Source organism: Dendrobates tinctorius, unplaced genomic scaffold (assembly GCF_039654945.1).
Source record: "Dendrobates tinctorius isolate UK_male_01 unplaced genomic scaffold, ASM3965494v1 ptg000097l, whole genome shotgun sequence".
Classification (NCBI taxonomy): Eukaryota; Metazoa; Chordata; class Amphibia; order Anura; family Dendrobatidae; genus Dendrobates; species Dendrobates tinctorius.
This window is the reverse complement of record NW_027361765.1, coordinates 29,015,677-29,037,873: the sequence shown is the minus strand read 5'-3', so window position 1 is coordinate 29,037,873 and position 22,197 is coordinate 29,015,677. Positions and strand designations below refer to the sequence as shown.

The 22,197-nt window shown below is 46.2% G+C and overlaps 1 protein-coding gene across 2 annotated transcripts in view; it reads left to right on the top strand.

Moving 5' to 3' along the window:
* Nucleotides 1-551: 551 nt before the first annotated feature.
* The window catches only part of TEX9 (testis expressed 9), an 85,626-nt gene continuing 63,980 nt past the window's right edge, over nucleotides 552-22,197 (top strand). The window contains exons 1-2 of one of the 2 annotated variants that reach the window (XM_073587007.1): nucleotides 552-727; nucleotides 1,686-1,777. In XM_073587007.1, coding sequence (XP_073443108.1) covers nucleotides 689-727; nucleotides 1,686-1,777 — 131 coding nt within the window. In that variant the 5' untranslated portion in view covers nucleotides 552-688. Of the gene's footprint in view, nucleotides 728-829; nucleotides 1,647-1,685; nucleotides 1,778-22,197 lie in introns of those variants that run through there. The other variant, XM_073587006.1, reaches the window with a different exon arrangement.

Sequence of the window (22,197 nt, the reverse complement as noted above, 5' to 3'; positions counted from 1 at the left end):
TTTGTGTGTGTGTTCATATCCCCGTGTGTGGTGAGTATCCCATGTCAGGGCCCCACCTTAACAACTGTACGGTATATACTCTTTGGCGCCATCAATCTCATTCTTTAAGTCCCCCTTGTTCACATCTGGCAGCTGTCAATTTGCCTCCAACACTTTTCCTTTCACTTTTTCCCCATTTTGTAGATAGGGGCAAAATTGTTTGGTGAATTGGAACGCGCAGGGTTAAAATTTCACCTCCCAACATAGCCTATGACGCTCTCGGGGTCCAGACGTGTGACTGTGCCAAACTTTGTGGCTGTAGCTGCGACGGTGCGGATGCCAATCCCAGACATACACACACACAATGAGCTTTATACATTAGATTAGCATAAAGCATAAAACAAGCAGCTGAGAAATAAAAATAACATTACATATCATGGCCTCATGTAACACAACACAGATAATAGTATGTATATCATGCAGGAGGGCTGATGTTCTGGGTGTCGCCCTCAGCACGGAGGCGGCCATACTACACCGGCACCGCAGGTGAGGAGAGGTCTGCACTCTGCATCACTAGTAGTCTATTCCTAGGCCAGGTCACGTGATCAACCGCCGTGTGACTCCTCTCGCGATAGCTGGAATCTAGTGTTGCTTAGTAACAGAATGCCGGCGCCTTAGTGTAACCTGCAGTGCAGCCCGAGCCCGTACAATGGCGGAGACCCGCAGAGCTGCCGCTGTATCCAGCAAGGTATGGGCAAAGGTTGGTGACCCGGATCATCCATCACTGCACGGGCCGGCACTGGGAACACAGGTCGTGTCCTCCCCCGTAACCTGTCTTCCTCCGTCGTGCACTGTCCTCCTCCCTGCGCCTTCCTCCTCCTTAGTGCATTGCCCTCCTTCCTACGCCTTCTTCCTGCTCCGTGCACCTTCCTCCTTCGCCTCCTCCTCCTCCGTGCACCTTGCTCCTCTTCGTGCCTTCCTCCGCGTGCTGTCCTCCTCTTCCTCTGCGCGCCATCCTCCTCCTCTTCCTCTGCGCACCTTGCTCCTCTTCCTCTGCGCGCTGTCCTCCGCGTGCCTTCCTCTTCCTCCGCGTGCCGTCCTCCTCTTCCTCTGCCCGCCATCCTCCTCTTCCTCTGCGCGCCTTCCTCCTCTTCCTCTGCGCGCTGTCCTCCGCGCGCCGCCCTCCTCCTCTTCCTCTGCGTGTCTTCCTCTTCCTCTGCACCTTCCTCCTCTTCCTCTGCGCACTGTCCTCCGCGTGCCTTCCTCCTCCACGTGCCTTCTTCCTCCTCCACGTGCCCTCCTCTTCCTCTGCACGCCTTCCTCCTCCTCCACTGCGTGCCCTCCTCCACGCTCCTTCCTCCTCCTCCACGCGTTCTCCTCCGCACGCTTCCTTCTCCACGTGTCCTCCTCCTCCGCACGCCTTCCTTCTCCTCCATGCCTCTTCCTCCACGCGTTCTCCTCCGCACGCTTCCTTCTCCTCCACGTGTCCTCCTCCTCCGCACGCCTTCCTTCTCCATGCCTCTTCCTCCACGCGTCCTCCTCCTCTGCGCGCCATCCTCCTCCGCGTGCCTTCCTCCTCCTCCGTGCACCGCTGTCCTCGTCCACGCGCCGTCCTCCTCTTTTGCGTGCCGTCCTCCTCCGCGCATCCTCCTCCTCCGATGTGACAGGTGAGGACTATTTGTTACTGAGCGCTGCTATTATTTTAGGTAAAGAAAAACAAAGGCGTGGGACCCCCTGCAGCGGGCACAGCGAAGAAGACCACCCAGGAGAAGCTGCTGGCCAGAGAGGAGGAGTACAAGTATGGACGCTCTAGACATTATGATTCTCGGCCCCTGCGCCTGTTGGTTCTGACTCTCAGGAGGATTCTGGTATAAAACTGCTGGAAATGTCGTGAGGTTTTGGCACCACTTGTAGCTGGGCAGAACTTTTGCGATATTTGGCATTTTACACCAGTCCTGATCGGTGCCACCGGGGTATTTGTTCTCAGCTAGGGGTGAGACTGAGCGCTGCCTACAAATTGCCACAATTTATGCCAGGAGAGTGGCGCCCCCTCTGGTCAGATGTGGTCAGTGCTGGCAGCAGTTGTGGGACTGAACAGCACCTGTGTAGTGTAGTGCCGCGGCCGGTACTGCGGGTCTGCCCGTACTCTTAGGGTGTGTGCACACGCTGCGGATTCTGCGGTGGAATTTTCCACGTGCATTTTGCAAAATCTCCAGGTAAATCCGCAGGTCAAAAGATCTGCGGATTATCCTGCGGTTTTCCCCTGCGGTTTGACACCTGGACAATGGAGTAGGTGTAAAACCGCTGCGGATTCCGCACAAAGAATTGACATGCTGCTGTTTTGAAACCGCAGCAAATCCGCTCAGAAAATTCCGCACCGTGTGCACTGCGGTTTTTGTTTTCCATTGATTATAATGGTACTGTACATCGCAGCAAAAACCGCTGTGGATCCGCAGCAGAATCTGCAGCGTGTGCACACAGCCTAAGGGTATGTGCACACGTTGCGGATTTGTATGCAGATTTTTCCACTCGGAATCTGCAGAATCCGCAGGTAAAAATGTCCTGTGTTTTACCTGCGGGTTTTCTGTGGATTTTCTGTGGTTTTTGTGAGGATTTGGCCTGCGTTTTTACACCTGCGGATTCCTATAATGGAATGGGTATAAAAACGCTGCTGAATCCGCACAAAGAATTGACATGCTGCAGAAAATAAACCGCTGCGTTTCCGCGCAGATTTTTCTGCAGCATGTGCACAGCGGTTTTTGTTTTCCATAGGATAACATGGTACTGTACAGCGCATGGAAAACTGCGCGGACGAATCCGCAACGTGTGCACATACCCTTATGTATATACATGGATCAGCAGTACTGACCGCAGCACTGCATTACACGGGTGACCGAGCTGTCCTGCCTGCCCAAGTACCGCTGATTGGTGGGGTGCCAGCTGCCGGTCTCCCACCGATCTGATATTAATGACATATCTGGAGGATGCAGTGCAGCCGCCTTGTGATCAGGACCGGAGCACTAAATGTCAGCCCTGCGCCTCTCCTTCCTGCCGGCGTCCCTGGTACAACGTCTGTGATTTGACGTCACACTGGAGCCAATCAGAAGACGTGCAGCAGGTAACATAGGAGGCTCCCAAGGCTCTGGTGCAGGGGCCACAGGCTAACAACATGGCTGCTGGACTCTGATGTCCTGCTATGTATCTCTGACCGTGGACCCCTTACACACCTGGTACGTGCTATTAATACTAAGGCTCTGTTCACACGGCCATTTATATTTCCGCTCTTATGATCCATTTGGGGAGCAGAAATCCAATGTTCAGTCCCAGGATCTATTCTGCTATTTCCTAAATGGGCATCGGCCCCATCGGCTCTTCGTGTTATGGAATGATTAAGCATAGTATCCATACCATGTCTTCCTCCATCCTAAAAATGGGAGAGAGATCTTTTCACATCTGGACGATTTGGTATAATTTTTCCCTCCCATTCTTCAAGAGCTGTAACTTTTTTTTTTTTTCCATCAACTTCGCCATATCGGGTGTTGGTTGTTTTTTTTTTTTTTTTTTTCGTAGGACGAGTTGTAGTTATGAATATCACCATTCATTGTATTATTCAAAGTATGGGACAACAGGGAAAAAATCCAAGTGCAGGGAAATTGCAAACCCCTTCCGAATTTTGCAGAAGTTTTTACGGCATTTATTGTGCTGTACAAATGACCTGGCAATATTAGTCTCCGGGTTAGGCCGGCTTCACCCTTAACGGATGGAAAATCAGTCCGAGTCTATCTGCCGAGACTCGCAGGAGTGTCATACAAGTGTCAAGCGAGTACAATGCGATTTTCACACCTATTGAGATCCGAATGCAGTGCGATTGCTATCCGATTTTAACATGAGCTTTTACATACAGCAGTTCTCTGTCATTTACATATTATTTTCAAGGGAAATATTCTTCAAAGCACACACACATACATATATACATATGATAGATGATTGACTAAAAGCCAGCAATTCATCTGCCGCGTATAATCACAGAGTGACAAGTTAGAATAGATATATACACATATACAGAATATATATGTCAGTGACACACCCACACACACATATGCTGTGTTCTGTAAAATCACTGCACTAGCCGACAGGATAGAAGAGATGGATTACATACAGTAAATACACAAAGTATAGGTAGATATACAGATGTCAGTGACAAATACAATTAGCACAGTGTGTGTGCAAATTACTGTACATGTATTTAACTAATAAAAGATTATTTTTCAGAAAAAATGGCGTGGGCTCCCACGCAATTTTCGTAACCAGCCGAGGGAAAGCTCACGGCTGGGGGCAAATGTTTATAGCCTGGGAAGGGGGTAATACCCATGGAGCTTACCAGGCTATTAATATCAGCTCATAACTGTATAATTAGCCTTCACTGGCTATTAAAATGGGGGACCCCCCCCCCCCCCCGAAAAAAAAATGATGGATTATAATTAATAACCAGCAAAGCCTATGCAGACAGCTGCGGGCTGGTATTAATAGCCCAGTAAGAATCCATGGATACTGGGTGCCCTCCAGGCTAAAAACATGAGGTCTGAGCCGCACCAGAAAAGGCACATCTCTAAGATGCGCCAATTCTGACACTTAGCCTTGCTCTTCCCTCTTGCCCTGTAGCGGTGGCAGGTGGGGTGATAGTTGGGTTGATGTCACCTTTGTATAGTCAGGTGACATTAAGGCCCGAGGTTTGCAATGGAGAGGTGTCAAGAAGACGCCCCCATTACTAATTCCATAGTCACATTGCAAGAAAACACAGGCACCCAGAAAAAGTCCTTTTAATTTAAAGAAAGACACAGACTCCTTTAACCTCTTAATGACTGGAGCTTTTTTCAGTTTTGCGTTTTGTTTTTCGCTCCCCTTCTTCCCAGAGCCATAACTTTTTTATTTTTCCGTCAATATGGTGTGAGGCTTGTTTTTTGCTGGACGAGTTATACTTTTGAACAACACCATAGGTTTTAGCATGTTGTGTACTCAAAAACGTGAAAAAAATTCCAAGTGCGGTGAAATTGCAAAAAAGTGCAATCCCACACTTGTTTTTTGTTTTGGATTTTTAGCGATCGGGTTAATCCTTTTTTTTTATTGATCAGGCAATTCTGAAAGCGGCGATACCTAAGATACGGTATGTGTTTGTTTTTTTATTTTATTTTGAATTGGGCGAAAGGGGGGTGATTTAAACTTTTATATTTTTATTTTTTTCATAATTTTTAAAACTTTTTTTTTTTAAATTTTGGCATGTTTCAATAGAGAAGCAATCCACTACTTTTTCAGCTCTGCTACATATAGGCGATGAGCAGATCGCCTATATGTAGCAGAATTACAGTATTGCTATGAGCGCCGACCACCGGGTGGCGCTCATAGCAATGCCTCATCAGCAACCATAGAGGTCTCGAGGAGAGCTCTGGTTGTGATGGCAACGAATCGCTGACCCCCGATCACGTGACGGGGGACGGCGATGCGCATATGTCCGGCCTGGCGGCCAGAAGCACCGTTTAAATGCCGCAGTCAGCGTTTGACAGTGGGATTTAACTAGTTAATAGGCGCGGCTGCATTTTTTTCCGAATACGAATATTTTATTAAATACTTGTACAGTAATTTGCACACACACTGTACTGATTGTATTTGTCACTGACCTCTCTATATCTACCTATTCTATGTGTATTTACTGTATGTAATCCATCTCTTCTGTCCTATGGGCTCCTGCAGTGATTTTACAGAACATGGCAGATGAATTGCCGGCTTTTCTTCTATCTGTCTATGATATATATACTGCTCAAAAAAATAAAGAACACTATTCCATTTGCAACAGGCTGTGTTTGTGTACCCTTTATTTGAGCAGTGTATATATATATATATATATATATATATATTATGTGTGTGTGCGTCATGGGACGATATATATCCCCTGTGGCTGATGCTGCTATACTATATAACCCCTGTGGCTGATGATACTACTATACAAGATTCAAAGAAGCTTTATTGGCAGGACTAAATACACATTAGTTTTGCCAAAGCAGGTGTACAGAAGGGAATAGGGATAGGGACTGTAGGGATGTTGGGTAGGGGCTGTGGGAAAGGTGGATGGGGGCAGATCCAGGATGGGGCTATAGAAGTCCATGGCATAGGAAAGGTGGATGGGGGCATGGGGGCAGATCCAGGATGAGGCTATAGAAGTCCATGGTATAGGGAAGGTGGATGGGGGATTGGGGCATATCCAGAATGGGGGGCCATAGAAGTCCATGGCATATCATAGTTCTCTTTCTCGCAGTCTATGGCATTCGCTCACATATTGCGCTGCTATCTCCACTGCTCTCTCTTCTTCCCCCAACAGGATATATGTTTTCTCTTCCTCCTTCATGGTGGTGAAATCCGGGAAGAGATGTGAGAGTCTCCTGAAGTGAGTGTACCTCACTGCTGAGTACTTGGAGCAGTGTAGCAGGAAGTAGGTCTCATCCTCCAGGGCCTCCTGGTCACAGTGTTGGCACAGTCTTTCCTCCCTGGGCTTGTAGCTCTGCCTGTGTCGGCCGGATTCGATGGCCAGACTGTGGGCACTGAGTCTATACCGGCTCAGGATCTTGCGGTCTTTGGGGTCCGGGAGTTTCTCCAGGTATGGAGCCAGTCTGTAGTCTCTCTGTAGACTCTGGTACATGGTCAGTTTCTGTGAGCTGATGATGTCATTCTTCCAGTCACTTACGTACCTCTCCTGGCCTTCGTCTACCATCTTCCTGATTCCGGCTTTTGTCAGGTTGTTGTGATTGGTGTTCTGGTCAGGTTGGGTTTGGGTGAGCTGTTCCGAGGGTCCTGGTTTTTCTGTTTCCCCTACATGTGTCAGGGCTTTATGGTGATGGGAGCTTGGATTGCTCCTACGTAGGTGAGCCCGGAATGACAGTGCCCTCTTTAGAACCGTTAGGTGTAGAGGGAATCTGCCCAGCTCGGCCCGGCAAGCACTGTTGGAGGTGCTCCGATGGACTTGGAGAAGGTGCTTGCAGAATTCCAGGTGGAATATTTCTGTTGGGCTTGAATCCCACCTTGACCAGTCTGGGTAGGTGTGAGGACCCTAGACTTTGCTGCCATACAGGAGGATTGGGGCGATGATAGAGTCGAAGATTTTTAACCAGACCCTCACTGGTGGCTTTAGATGGTAGAGTTTCCTTCGGATGGCATAGAAGGTTTTGCATGCCTTGTCTTTCAGGGACTCTATGGCTTGTTTGAAGCTCCCTGATTGGTGAATCTCTAGGCCCAGGTAGGTATATTTGTCCGTTCCTGTAAGGGCGCAGTTGTTGAGGATAAATGAAGGATGCTGGTCTGATTTTCTCTTTCTCTTCTGGAACACCATGATGTTGGTTTTCTTTAGGTTGACCGGTAGAGCCCAGGTGGAGCTGAATTTCTCTAAGATTTTCAGGTTGTCTTGGAGGCCTTTCTCGGTTGGTGACAGAAGCAGCAAGTCATCTGCATACAGCAGGAATTTCACCTGCGCGTCGTGGAGGGTGAGACCTGGTGCTGTGGAAGATTCCAGAGCGGTAGCCAGCTCGTTGATGTAAATGTTGAAGAGCGTTGGGCTTAGGCTGCAGCCTTGTCTGACTCCCCGGCTCTGCTGGAAATAAGCCGTTCTTCTGCCGTTCACACTCACACTGCAGAGGTTCTCGGTGTAGGAGCTTTTGATAACATCATAGGTCTTTCCTCCTATTTCGCTCTCCAGCAGTTTCAGGAATAAGCCTGGGTGCCACACCGAATCAAAGGCCTTTTTAAAGTCCACTAAACAGGCGTATATCTTCCCGTTCTTTGTATTGTGGACGTGGCGCTGAATGAGGCTGTGCAGGGTGTAGATGTGGTCAGTAGTGCGGTGATTTGGCATGAAGCCTGCTTGGCTCTTGCTGAGGACGTTGTGCTCGGTGAGGAAACTGAGGATCCTCTTGTTCAGGATGCTGTTGAACAGTTTTCCCAGGTTGCTGCTGACACATATTCCTCTGTAGTTGGCTGGGTCATACCTGTCCCCATTCTTGTGGATGGGTGTGATGAGGCCTTGATTCCAGGTAGGAGGGAAGTAGCCGGCACTTAGCACAATATTGAAGAGTTTAACCATTGCAGCCTGTATTTCTGGCTTTTCTACATCTTATGGAAGAGATTCTCTCTGCTACTTCCTGTAATGTAATAGGTGCATCCACAGGGTTTTGGAAATTTTTTACTTTTTGATCCATTGCTTTTAGTTTTGCCATTATGTTTTCCTGTTCTTGGCTTAGTTATTCCTTTGGAATGTCTTTATAGAGGTCTCTGAAGTACTGGAGCCAGATGTTGCCATTTTGGATATGGATGTTGTTTTTCTTGTCTTTTGTGCCCATGTGGTTCCATAGTTCCCAGAAGGAGTTGTCTTGGAGGGCGTCTTGGAGTTGGTTAAGTTTGGTGGAGATGTAACTCTGCTTCTTCCTCCTGAGGATGGTTTTGTACTGCCTTTGTATGGTTTCATAGGCTTCCCTCAGACCCGGGTGGTTGGGGTCTCTGTGTTTCTTGTTTGAGGCTGTTCTCAGGGTCTTCCGTACGGCTTTACATTCTCTGTCAAACCATCCATTGATCTGTTTTTCTTTTGGTCTCTTGTAGTTGACTTTTTTAAGGTCGGACAGTCTGGCCATTATATACTATATAACCCCTGTGGCTGATACTACTATACTATATAACCCCTGTGGCTGATACTACTATACTATATATCCCCTGTGGCTGATACTGCTATACTATATATCCCCTGTGGCTGATACTATACTATATATACCCTGTGGCTGATACTACTATACTATATAACCCCTGTGGATGATACTACTATACTATATAACCCCTGTGGCTGATACTGATATACTATATATCCCCTGTGACTGATACTACTATACTATATAACCCCTGTGGCTGATGATACTACTATACTATATAACCCCTGTGGCTGATACTACTATACTATATAACCCCTGTGGCTGATACTGCTATACTATATATCCCCTGTGGCTGATACTATACTATATATACCCTGTGGCTGATACTGCTATACTATATATACCCTGTGGCTGATACTACTATACTATATTTCCCCTGTGGCTGATACTACTATACTATATAACCCCTGTGGCTGATACTACTATACTATATAACCCCTGTGGCTGATACTACTATACTATATAACCCCTGTGGCTGATACTGCTATACTATATAACCCCTGTGGCTGATACTGCTATACTATATATCCCCTGTGGCTGATACTGCTATACTACAGTCATGGCCAAAAGTTTTGAGAATGACACAAATATTAATTTTTACAAAGTCTACTGCTTCATTTTTTCTAATGGCAATTTGCATATACTCCAGAATGCTATAAAGAGTGATCAGCTTAACAGCAATTACTTGCAAAGTCAATATTTGCCTAGAAAATGAACTTTATCCCCCAAAACACATTTCACCATCATTGCAGCCCTGCCTTAAAAGGACCAGCTAACATCGTTTCAGTGATTGCTCCATTAACACAGGTGTGGGTGTTGATGAGGACAGGGCTGGAGATCAATCTGTCATGATTAAGTAAGAATGACACCACTGGACACTTTAAAAGGAGGCTGGTGCTTGGCATCATTGTTTCTCTTCTGTTAACCATGGTTATCTCTAAAGAAACACGTGCAGTCATCATTGCACTGCACAAAAATGGCCTAACAGGGAAGAGTATCGCAGCTAGAAAGATTGCACCTCAGTCAACAATCTATCGCATCATCAAGAACTTCAAGGAGAGAGGTTCCCTTGCTGCCAAAAAGGCTCCAGGGCGCCCAAGAAGACCAGCAAGCGCCAGGACCGTCTCTTAAAAGTGTTTCAGCTGTGGGATCGGGCTACCAGCAGTGCAGAGCTTGCTCAGGAATGGCAGCAGGCAGGTGTGAGTGCATCTGCATGCACTGTGAGGCGGAGACTCTTGGAGCAAGGCCTGGTCTCAAGGAGGGCAGCAAAGAAGCCACTTCTCTCCAGTAAAAACATCATGGACAGACTGATATTCTGCAAGAGGTACAGGGAGTGGACTGCTGAGGACTGGGGTAAAGTCATTTTCTCTGATGAATCCCCTTTTCGATTGTTTGGGACATCTGGAAAACGGCTTATTCGGAAAAGACCAGGTGAGCGCTACCACCAGTCTTGTCTCATGCCAACTGTCAAGCATCCTGAAACCATTCATGTGTGGGGTTGCTTCTCAGCCAAGGGAATGGGCTCTCTCAGTCTTGCCTAAAAACACAGCCATGAATAAAGAATGGTACCAGAATGTCCTCCAAGAGCAACTTCTCCCAACCGTCCAAGAGCAGTTTGGCGATCAACAATGCCTTTTTCAACATGATGGAGCACCTTGCCATAATAATAATAATAATAATAATTTTTATTTATATAGCGCCAACATATTTCGCAGCACTTTACAATTAAGCGGGGACATGTACAGACAATAAATTCAATACAAGTTAAGACAATTCAAACAGTGACATTAGGAGTGAGGTCCCTGCTCGCAAGCTTACAATCTACAAGGAAATGGGGGGACACAGTAGGTGAAAAATGCTTGTTAATTCAGGTCTGGCAATTATAATAGGGATTTTCATATAAAGCTGCATGATCCGGTCATCAGCCCGTGTGTTTAAGTGCAATAGACAAGTATCAAGTGCAGTTATCATGTGCATGAAGGGTGTGGAGACAGATGAATAGTAGGGTGCAGATTCAGAATAATATTTGGAAGGAGGGAACAAGGCAAAGTTAGCTTGCTGGGTAGTTGATGTGGTAGGCTTGTTTGAAGAGATGGGTTTTCAAAGCGCGCTTGAATAGGTCAGGGCTAGGTATCAGTCTGATCGCCTGGGGAAGTGCATTCCAGAGAGCTGGAGCAGCACGAGAGAAGTCTTGGAGGCGGAGGTGCGAGGTTCGGATTACGGGGGATGTTAGTCTTAGGTCATTTGTAGAATGGAGGGCACGTGTAGGGCGATAGACAGAGATGAGAGAGGAGATATAAGGCGGTGCAGAACAGTGGAGAGCTTTGTGGGTGAGAGAGATGAGTTTATACTGGACCCTGTAGCGAATAGGTAGCCAGTGTAATGACTGGCACAAGATGGAGGCATCGGTGAAGCGGCTGGACAGAAATATGACCCTGGCTGCCGCATTCAAGATGGATTGGAGAGGAGAAAGTTTGGTAAGAGGGAGACCGATCAGAAGAGAGTTGCAGTAGTCCAGGCGAGAATGAATAAGAGCGACAGTAAGAGTCTTAGCAGTTTCAAAGGTGAGAAAAGGTCGGATTCTGGAGATGTTTTTAAGATGCAGGTGACAAGAGCGACTGAGTGATCGGATGTACGGAGTAAAGGAAAGTTCAGTGTCGAATATGACCCCAAGACAGCGGGCATGCTGCTTGGGAGTTATGGTTGAACCCTCCAGGGTTATTTCGATGTTAGGTAGAGTGAGGTTAGTAGAGGGGAGAAACACAAGAAGTTCAGTTTTAGAGAGATTTAGTTTCAGATAGAGGGAGGACATGATGCTAGAGACAGCAGACAGACAATCCTTGGTATTTTGAATTAGGGTAGGGGTGATGTGAGGGGAAGAAGTGTATAATTGGGTGTCATCAGCATAGAGATGATACTGGAACCCAAATCTGCTGATTGTTTGTTCAATAGGGGCAGTGTATAAAGAGAAGAGGAGGGGGCCTAGGACTGAGCCCTGCGGGACCCCGATAGTAAGGGGACGAGAAGAGGAAGAGGAGCCGGAAAAAGATACAGTGAAGGAGCGGTCAGAGAGGTAGGAGGAGAACCAGGAGAGGGCCGTGTCCTTGAGGCCTATAGAGCGGAGCATAGTGAGGAGGAGCTGGTGATCCACAGTGTCAAATGCGGCAGAGAGATCCAGGAGAATCAGCAGGGAGCAATGACCTTTCGATTTAGCTGTTATTAAATCATTAGAGACTTTAGTGAGGGCAGTTTCAGTAGAGTGTAAAGAGCGGAAACCAGATTGTAAGGGGTCGAGAAGAGAGTTATCCGAGAGATAGCGGATTAGACGGGAGTGGACCAGGCGTTCCAGGAGTTTAGAGATGAAGGGAAGGTTAGAGACAGGTCTGTAGTTAGCAGTGCAGTTCTGGTCCAGGGATGGCTTTTTAAGTAAAGGGGTTATGATGGCATGTTTAAATGAGGAGGGAAATATACCTGAAGAAAGAGAGAGGTTAAATATTTTAGTCAGGTGAGTGGTGACCACTGGTGAGAGAGACTGCAGGAGCTGTGAAGGAATAGGGTCACTGTTGCAGGTTGTAGGCCGAGCAGAAGCGAGGAGCTTGGAAACTTCTTCTTCTGAAACAGGCTCAAAGATGTCTAGTGAGCTTGAGGTGCGGCAGGGAAGGGGATCCAGGCACTGAGGAGATAGGGCTGAGATATCCTGATGGATGTGGTTGATTTTTTCTAGGAAATAAGTGGCCAGATCCTCACCGCTGAGGTTGGTGATGGGGGCCTGTACTTTAGGTTTCAGGAGGGAGTTTAAGGTTTCAAAAAGTCGTCTTGGGTTGTTGGATAGTGAGGTGATGAGGGTGGTGAAGTAGGATTGTTTGGCCAGATGAAGGGCAGAGTTATGGGTTTTGAGCATGAACTTATAGTGGATGAAGTCTTCTGCTAAGAGAGATTTTCTCCACTGCCGCTCTTCACACCTCGAGCAGCGCTGAAGAAAGCGTGTTTGCGTTGTGTGCCAGGGCTGCCGTTGTCTGTGTCGGGTCTTTCTGCGTATAGAAGGTGCTGCTTCATCTAGGGCATTCTTCAGTGTCTTATTGAAGTGTGACAATGCTATGTCTGGACAGGAGAGGGTGGAGATGGGGGCTAAAGATGTGTGGAGATTGTCCCTAAGCTGTTGGGTATTAATGGTACGTGTATTCCGATAAGTGTGGTAAGTGGGGGTGTTCCGGGTGAGGAGACAATTCTTGACAGAGAAGGAAAGAAGGTTGTGGTCCGAGAGCGGGAGGGGTGAATTAGTAAAGTCGTGCAGCGAGCCGGGACGGGAGAAAACCAGGTCCAGAGTATTCCCGTCCTCATGTGTAGGAGAATTAGTAAACTGTGAGAGGCCGAATGAAGAAGTTAGAGAAAGAAGATGAGAGGCAGACTGGGAGAGCGGATCATTGATGGGGATGTTAAAGTCTCCCATGATGAGGGTGGGGATGTCACAGGATAGAAAGTGAGTAAGCCAGGTGGTGAAGTGGTCTAGAAACTGGCGGGAGGAGCCTGGAGGGCGATAAACGACCGCCACTCGTAAGGAGAAGGGCTTAAAGAGTCTGACGGCGTGGACTTCAAAGGAAGGAAATGTAAGTGAGGGAACCAGGGGGATGACCTGGAAAGCACATTGTGATGAAAGGAGCAAACCAACACCTCCACCCTGTCTGTTCTCAGGTCTGGGGGTATGTGAAAATTTTAGCCCACCAAACGAGAGAGCGGCAGCAGCGGTGGTGTCTGAATGCTGGATCCAGGTTTCTGTAATAGCCAGAAGGTTAAGGGAATTAGAGAGAAAAAGATCGTGAATGTAAGTCAGTTTGTTACACACAGACCGTGCATTCCAGAGAGCACATTGGAAAGTGAGAGGAGAAGGCATGCACTGAATGTTAATAAGATTAGCAGGGTTTCTATATGCAGATGGAGGAGAGTAACGTATGCTGGTGGAGGGAGGCCCAGGGTTGGGGGAGATGTCACCTGCAACTATTAAAAGGAGAAAAAACAGAAAAAGCAGGTGGTGGGATGATTTGTATGAACGTTTTGAGTGCTGCATGGTGGTTTTGGATGGTTTGGTGTGGGTAAGAAATGTCAATAGAGCCTCAGAGTTATACATGGGAGAGGGGAAAAGGGAGGGGTGGATATGCAGAGAGTGCACAGAATGTGTAAAAGGGCAGGCGAGTTGTTAGAAAGCAGAGGTGAAGACAAAAAAGCAGCAGTTTGATATGATCAATGCAAATGTAGTACGACTGACCAAGAAGCATGCGTGCATGAAAAACTTATGCACCTTACCTGTCTCCTGCCCTGTCCAACTGCATTGTCTAACTGCAAAACACTTGATCCCGTTGCACTTAATACCTGTTGCACGCGTGCTATCCCAACCAGAGCTAAATATATATGAAATGAAATGTCTGGTAGCTTCAGCCACCAAAAGGCCACAATCAGTAATTAACCAATTAGCACAAGGCCAGAGCAGGCATTACTATGCAGGGTAAATAACTAACGCTGGACAAGGCCATCAAACAGAGAAAGGGAAAAAAAAACAAAAAAAAAAAACCTTTCGACACTTCAAAGCAGAAACCAAATAGTTAAAAAAAAAAAATAAAGACCCACCACAGGAGTGATGGAATGAAATACCATAAAAATATCTGGCAATATATGATGCAGTTCACACTTGTCAGACAGCATACATGGATGATGGAATGAAATACCATAAAAATATCTGGCAATATATGATGCAGTTCACACTTGTCAGACAGCATACATGGATGATGGAATGAAATACCATAAAAATATCTGGCAATATATGATGCAGTTCACACTTGTCAGACAGCATACATGGATGATGGAATGAAATACCTGTGTGAAGAAGAGAAGAGAGGAACATCAGCTTCAATGCATTGTCTAACTGCAAAACACTTGATCCCGTTGCACTTAATATCTGTTGCACGCGTGAGCCCGCACGCGTGCTATCCCAACCAGAGCTAAATATACACTCACTGGCCACTTTATTAGGTACACCATGCTAGTAAGGGGTTGGACCCCCTTTTGCCTTCAGAACTGCCTCAATTCTTCGTGGCAGAGATTCAACAAAGTGCTGGAAGCATTCCTCAGAGATTTTGGACCATATTGACATGATGGCATCACACAGTTGGCGCAGATTTGTCGGCTGCACATCCCTGATGCGAATCTCCCGTTCCACCACATCCCAAAGATGCTCTATTGGATTGAGATCTGGTGACTGAGGAGGCCATTTGAGTACAGTAAACTCATTGTCATGTTCAAGAAACCAATCTGAGATGATTCGAGCTTTATGACATGGCGCATTATCCTGCTGAAAGTAGCCATCAGATGTTGGGTACATTGTGGTCATAAAGGGATGGACATGGTCAGCAACAATACTCAGGTAGGCTGTGGCGTTGCAACGATGCTCAATTGGTACCAAGGGGCCCAAAGAGTGCCCAGAAAAAATTCCCCACACCATGACACCACCAGCCTGAACCGTTGATACAAGGCAGGATGGATCCATGCTTTCATGTTGTTTACGCCAAATTCTGACCCTACCATCCGAATGTCGCAGCAGAAATCGAGACTCATCAGACCAGGCAACGTTTTTCCAATCTTCTACTGTCCAATTTCGATGAGCTTGTGCAAATTGTAGCCTCAGTTTCCTGTTCTTAGCTGAGAGGAGTGGTACCCAGTGTGGTCTTCTGCTGCTGTAGCCCATCTGCCTCAAAGTTCGACGCACTGTGCGTTCAGAGATGCTCTTCTGCCTACCTTGGTTGTAACGGGTGGCAATTTGAGTCACTGTTGCCTTTCTATCAGCTCGAACCAGTCTGCCCATTCTCCTCTGACCTCTGGCATCAACATGGCATTTCCGGCCACAGAACTGCCGCTCACTGGATTTTTTTTCTTTTTCGGACCATTCTCTGTAAACCCTAGAGATGGTTGTGCGTGAAAATCCCAGTAGATCAGCAGTTTCTGAAATTCTCAGACCAGCCCTTCTGGCACCAACAATCATGCCACGTTCAAAGGCACTCAAATCACCTTTCTTCCCCATACTGATGCTCGGTTTGAACTGCAGGAGATTGTCTTGACCATGTCTACATGCCTAAATGCACTGAGTTGCCGCCATGTGATTGGCTGATTAGAAATTAAGTCTTAACACACAGTTGGACAGGTGTACCTAATAAAGTGGCCAGTGAGTGTATATGAAATAAAGCCATAAAGCAAAGGTGATAACTAAATGGCTCAGGGAACAAAACATAGAGATTTTGGGACCATGGCCTGGAAACTCCCCAGATCTTAGGCTAAGTGCACACGTACCGGAACTCTTGTGGAAATTACCGCAAGAATTCCGGAATTCCAGTCCGCGGGAAAATCGCATTTTAAATTCCCGCGATTTTCCAGCGGAAAAACTAGCATTTTGCAAGCGTATTTAGCTTGCAAAATGCTAGCGTTCTCCAAGCGATCTGTAGCATCGCTTGGAGAACTGATTGACAGGTTGGTCACACTCGTCAAACATAGTGTTTGACAAGTGTGACCAACTTTTTACTACTGAGGCCGCCTATGCGGCATCAATAGTAAAAGATAGAATATAAAAAAAAAATAAAAAATAGTGTTATTCTTACCCTCCGACGTCCCGCGCATCCGTTCCCAGTAATCCTTTGCGAAAATGCCCGCGATGACGTCAGTTCTCGCGGGATCGCGACGTTTCGCGATGATATAGCGCGAATGACCGCGAGACTTCGCGATCCCGCGAGAACGGACGCCATCGCGGGCATTTTCGCAAAGGACTACTGGGAACGAGAGCGTGAAGAGAAGCAGGAAGACCGCGGGACGTCGGAGGGTGAGAATAACAATATTTTTTATTTTTAAATTCTATTTTTTGCAGGGATATGGTACCCAAAGCCCAGAGGACAGTCTCCTCTCCTCCGGACCATGGGTACCATCCGCAAATGTTCTGCTTACTTTCCGCATGGTGTGCACAGCCACATGCGGAAAGTAAGCGGAACAATGCATTCCTATGGGTGCAGGATCGCCGCGATTCCGCAAATTAATGAGCATGCTGCGGTTTTTACCGCGAAGCGATTCCGCCGCGGTAAAAACCGCAGCATTAGTACAGCATTGCGGAATCCCATAGGAATGCATGGGATGCTTATTTTTCGCGTTTTCGCGGCAAAATCGCGCGGTTAAAACCGCCGCGGAAACGCGAAAAAAACGCCACGTGTGAACTCAGCCTAAATCCCATTGAGAATTTGTGGTCAATCATCAAGAGACGGGTGGACAAACAAAAACCTTCAAATTCAGACAAAATAAAAGCATTGATTTTGCAAGAATGGACTGCTATCAGTCAGGATTTGATCCAGAAGTTGATTGAGAGCATGCCAGGGAGAATTGCCGAGGTCCTGAAGAAGAAGGGTCAACACTGCAATTATTGACTTGCTGCATTAACTCATTCTAACTGTCAATATAACCTTTTGTTACTCATAATATGATTGCAATTATATTTCTGTATGTGATTAAAAACATCTGACAAACACACATAAAAACCAGAGGCCAGCAGATCATGTGAAAATATAATATTTGTGTCGTTCTCAAAACTTTTGGCCATGACTGTATATACAGTGGGGAAAAAAAGTATTTAGTCAGTTAGCAATAGTGCAAGTTCCACCACTTAAAAAGATGAGAGGCGTCTGTAATTTACATCATAGGTAGACCTAAACTATGGGAGACAAACTGAGAAAAAAAAATCCAGAAAATCACATTGTCTGTTTTTTTTTCATTTTATTTGCATATTATGGTGGAAAATAAGTATTTGGTCAGAAACAAGCAATGAAGATTTCTGGCTCTCACAGACCTGTAACTTCTTCTTTAAGAGTCTCCTCTTTCCTCCACTCATTACCTGTAGTAATGGCACCTGTTCAAACTTGTTATCAGTATAAAAAGACACCTGTGCACACCCTCAAACAGTCTGACTCCAAACTCCACTATGGTGAAGACCAAAGAGCTGTCAAAGGACACCAGAAACAAAATTGTAGCCCTGCACCAGGCTGGGAAGACTGAATCTGCAATAGCCAACCAGCTTGGAGTGAAGAAATCAACTGTGGGAGCAATAATTAGAAAATGGAAGACATACAAGACCACTGATAATCTCCCTCGATCTGGTGCTCCACGCAAAATCCCACCCCGTGGGGTCAGAATGATCACAAGAACGGTGAGCAAAAATCCCAGAACCACGCGGGGGGACCTAGTGAATGAACTGCAGAGAGCTGGGACCAATGTAACAAGGCCTACCATAAGTAACACACTACGCCACCATGGACTCAGATCCTGCAGTGCCAGACGTGTCCCACTGCTTAAGCCTGTACATGTCCGGGCCCGTCTGAAGTTTGCTAGAGAGCATTTGGATGATCCAGAGGAGTTTTGGGAGAATGTCCTATGGTCTGATGAAGCCAAACTGGAACTGTTTGGTAGAAACACATCTTGTCGTGTTTGGAGGAAAAAGAATACTGAGTTGCATCCATCAAACACCATACCTACTGTAAAGCATGGTGGTGGAAACATCATGCTTTGGGGCTGTTTCTCTGCAAAGGGGCCAGGACGACTGATCCGGGTACATGAAAGAATGAATGGGGCCATGTATCGTGAGATTTTGAGTGCAAACCTCCTTCCATCAGCAAGGGCATTGAAGATGAACGTGGCTGGGTCTTTCAACATGACAATGATCCAAAGCACACCGCCAGGGCAACGAAGGAGTGGCTTCGTAATAAGCATTTCAAGGTCCTGGAGTGGCCTAGCCAGTCTCCAGATCTCAACCCTATAGAAAACCTTTGGAGGGAGTTGAAAGTCCGTGTTGCCAAGCGAAAAGCCAAAAACATCACTTCTCTAGAGGAGATCTGCATGGAGGAATGGGCCAACATACCAACAACAGTGTGTGGCAACCTTGTGAAGACTTACAGAAAACGTTTGACCTCTGTCATTGCCAACAAAGGATATATCACAAAGTATTGAGATGAAATTTTGTTTCTGACCAAATACTTATTTTCCACCATAATATGCAAATAAAATGAAAAAAAAACAGACAATGTGATTTTCTGGATTTTTTTTTCTCAGTTTGTCTCCCATAGTTGAGGTCTACCTATGATGTAAATTACAGACACCTCTCATCTTTTTAAGTGGTGGAACTTGCACTATTGCTGACTGACTAAATACTTTTTTTCCCCACTGTATCCCCTGTGGCTGATACTACTATACTATATATATCCCCTGTGGCTGATGCTACTATACTATATATCCACTGTGGCTGATACTGCTATACTATATATATCCCCTGTGGCTGATACTGCTATACTATATATCCCCTGTGGCTGATACTGCTATACTGTATATATCCCCTGTGGCTGATACTGCTATACTATATATATCCCCTGTGGCTGATACTGCTATACTATATATCCCCTGTGGCTGATACTGCTATACTATATATATCCCCTGTGGCTGATACTGCTATACTATAATAATATAATAATAATAATAATATATAATAAATTTTATTTTTATAGCGCCGACATATTCCGCAGCACTTTACATTTCAGAGGGGATTTGTACAGACAATAGACATTACAGCATAACAATAATCACATACAGTAGATTATAGCAAATACCAAGAGGAAAGAGGGCCCTGCTCGCAAGCTTACAGTCTATGAGGAAAGAGGTAGACACGAAAGGTGGGTGGTAACAGTTGCCCTGATTGTATGGACCAGCCATAATGTTAGGTGTGTGACAGTACGGACACAGAGGGCTAATGGATGCATAAAGCATGTGGGAGAATGATGCGGGGAACCTGGTTATGGTAAAACTTTTGGCTCTGCCACACAGGGATAGATTAGGTTAATGTGTTGAGGCGATAGGCCAGTCTGAATAAATGCGTTTTCAGGACACGCTTAAAATTGTGGGGATTGGGGACTAATCGTATTGACCTGGGAAGTGCATTCCAAAGAATTGGCGCGGCACGTGTAAAGTCTTGGAGACGGGAGTGGGAGGTTCTGACTATTGAGGATGCTAACCTCAGGTCATCAGCAGAACGGAGGGCGCGGGTAGGGTGGTATACTGAAACAAGGGAGGAGATGTAGGGTGGTGCTGAGCCATGGAGGGCTTTGTGAGTGAGGGCAATAAGTTTATACTGAATTCTGGAGTGGATGGGTAGCCAGTGTAATGACTGGCACAAGGTAGAGGCATCGGTGTAACGATTGGTGAGGAATATGATCCTGGCTGCAGCATTCAAGACAGATTGGAGAGGGGAGAGTTTGGTAAGAGGGAGACCGATTAGAAGAGAGTTACAATAGTCGAGACGAGAATGAATAAGAGAAACAGTAAGAGTTTTTGCAGAGTCAAAGGTAAGAAAAGGTCGAATTCTAGAAATGTTTTTGAGGTGCAGATGACAAGAGCGAGCCAGTGATCGAATGTGGGGGGCAAAGGAAAGCTCGGAATCAAGTATGACCCCAAGACAGCGGGCCTGTTGCTGGGGAGTAATAGTGGAACCACACACAGAAATAGCAATGTCGGGTATAGGTACATTAGTAGAGGGAGGAAACACCAGGAGTTCAGTCTTTGACAGGTACAGTTTCAGATATAGTGAGGACATGATTTTAGACACAGCGTTTAGACAATCGCCGGTGTTTTCTAGAAAGGCTGGCGTGATGTCAGGATAAGAAGTGTATAATTGGGTGTCATCAGCATAGAGATGGTACTGGAAACCAAATCTACTGATTGTTTGACCAATAGGGGCAGCCTGTGGCTGATACTGCTATACTATATATATCCCCTGTGGCTGATACTGCTATACTATATATCCCCTGTGGCTGATACTGCTATACTATATATCCCCTGTGGCTGATACTGCTATACTATATATCCCCTGTGGCTGATGCTACTATACTATATATCCCCTGTGGCTGATGCTACTATACTATATATCCCCTGTGGCTGATGCTACTATACTATATATCCCCTGTGGCTGATGCTACTATACTATATATCCCCTGTGGCTGATGCTACTATACTATATATCCCCTGTGGCTGATGCTACTATACTATATATCCCCTGTGGCTGATGCTACTATACTATATATCCCCTGTGGCTGATGCTACTATACTATATATCCCCTGTGGCTGATGCTACTATACTATATATCCCCTGTGGCTGATGCTACTATACTATATATCCCCTGTGGCTGATGCTACTATACTATATATCCCCTGTGACTGAAGATATTATACTATATATCCCCTGTGGCTGATGCTACTATACTATATATCCCCTGTGGCTGATGCTACTATACTATATATCCCCTGTGGCTGATTCTACTATACTATACAGTGCCTACAAGTAGTATTCAACCCCCTGCAGATTTAGCAGGTTTGATAAGATGCAAATAAGTTAGAGCCTTCAAACTTCACACAAGAGCAGGATTTATTAACAGATGCATAAATCTTGCAAACCAAAAAGTTAAGTTGCTCAGTTAAATTTTAATAAATTTTAAACATAAAAGTGTGGGTCAATTATTATTCAACCCCTAGGTTTAATATTTTGTGGAATAACCCTTGTTTGCAATTACAGCTAATAATCGTCTTTTATAAGACCTGATCAGGCCGGCACAGGTCTCTGGAGTTATCTTGGCCCACTCCTCCATGCAGATCTTCTCCAAGTTATCTAGGTTCTTTGGGTGTCTCATGTGGACTTTAATCTTGAGCTCCTTCCACAAGTTTTCAATTGGGTTAAGGTCAGGAGACTGACTAGGCCACTCCAACACCTTGATTTTTTGCCTCTTGAACCAGGCCTTGGTTTTGTTGGCTGTGTGCTTTGGGTCGTTGTCTTGTTGGAAGATGAAATGACGACCCATCTTAAGATCCTTGATGGAGGAGCGGAGGTTCTTGGCCAAAATCTCCAGGTAGGCCGTGCTATCCATCTTCCCATGGATGCGGACCAGATGGCCAGGCCCCTTGGCTGAGAAACAGCCCCACAGCATGATGCTGCAACCACCATGCTTGACTGTAGGGATGGTATTCTTGGGGTCGTATGCAGTGCCATCCAGTCTCCAAACGTCACGTGTGTGGTTGGCACCAAAGATCTCGATCTTGGTCTCATCAGACCAGAGAACCTTGAACCAGTCTGTCTCAGAGTCCTCCAAGTGATCATGAGCAAACTGTAGACGAGCCTTGACATGACGCTTTGAAAGTAAAGGTACCTTACGGGCTCGTCTGGAACGGAGACCATTGCGGTGGAGTACGTTACCTATGGTATTGACTGAAACCAATGTCCCCACTGCCATGAGATCTTCCCGGAGCTCCTTCCTTGTTGTCCTTGGGTTAGCCTTGACTCTTCGGACAAGCCTGGCCTCGGCACGGGAGGAAACTTTCAAAGGCTGTCCAGGCCGTGGAAGGCTAACAGTAGTTCCATAAGCCT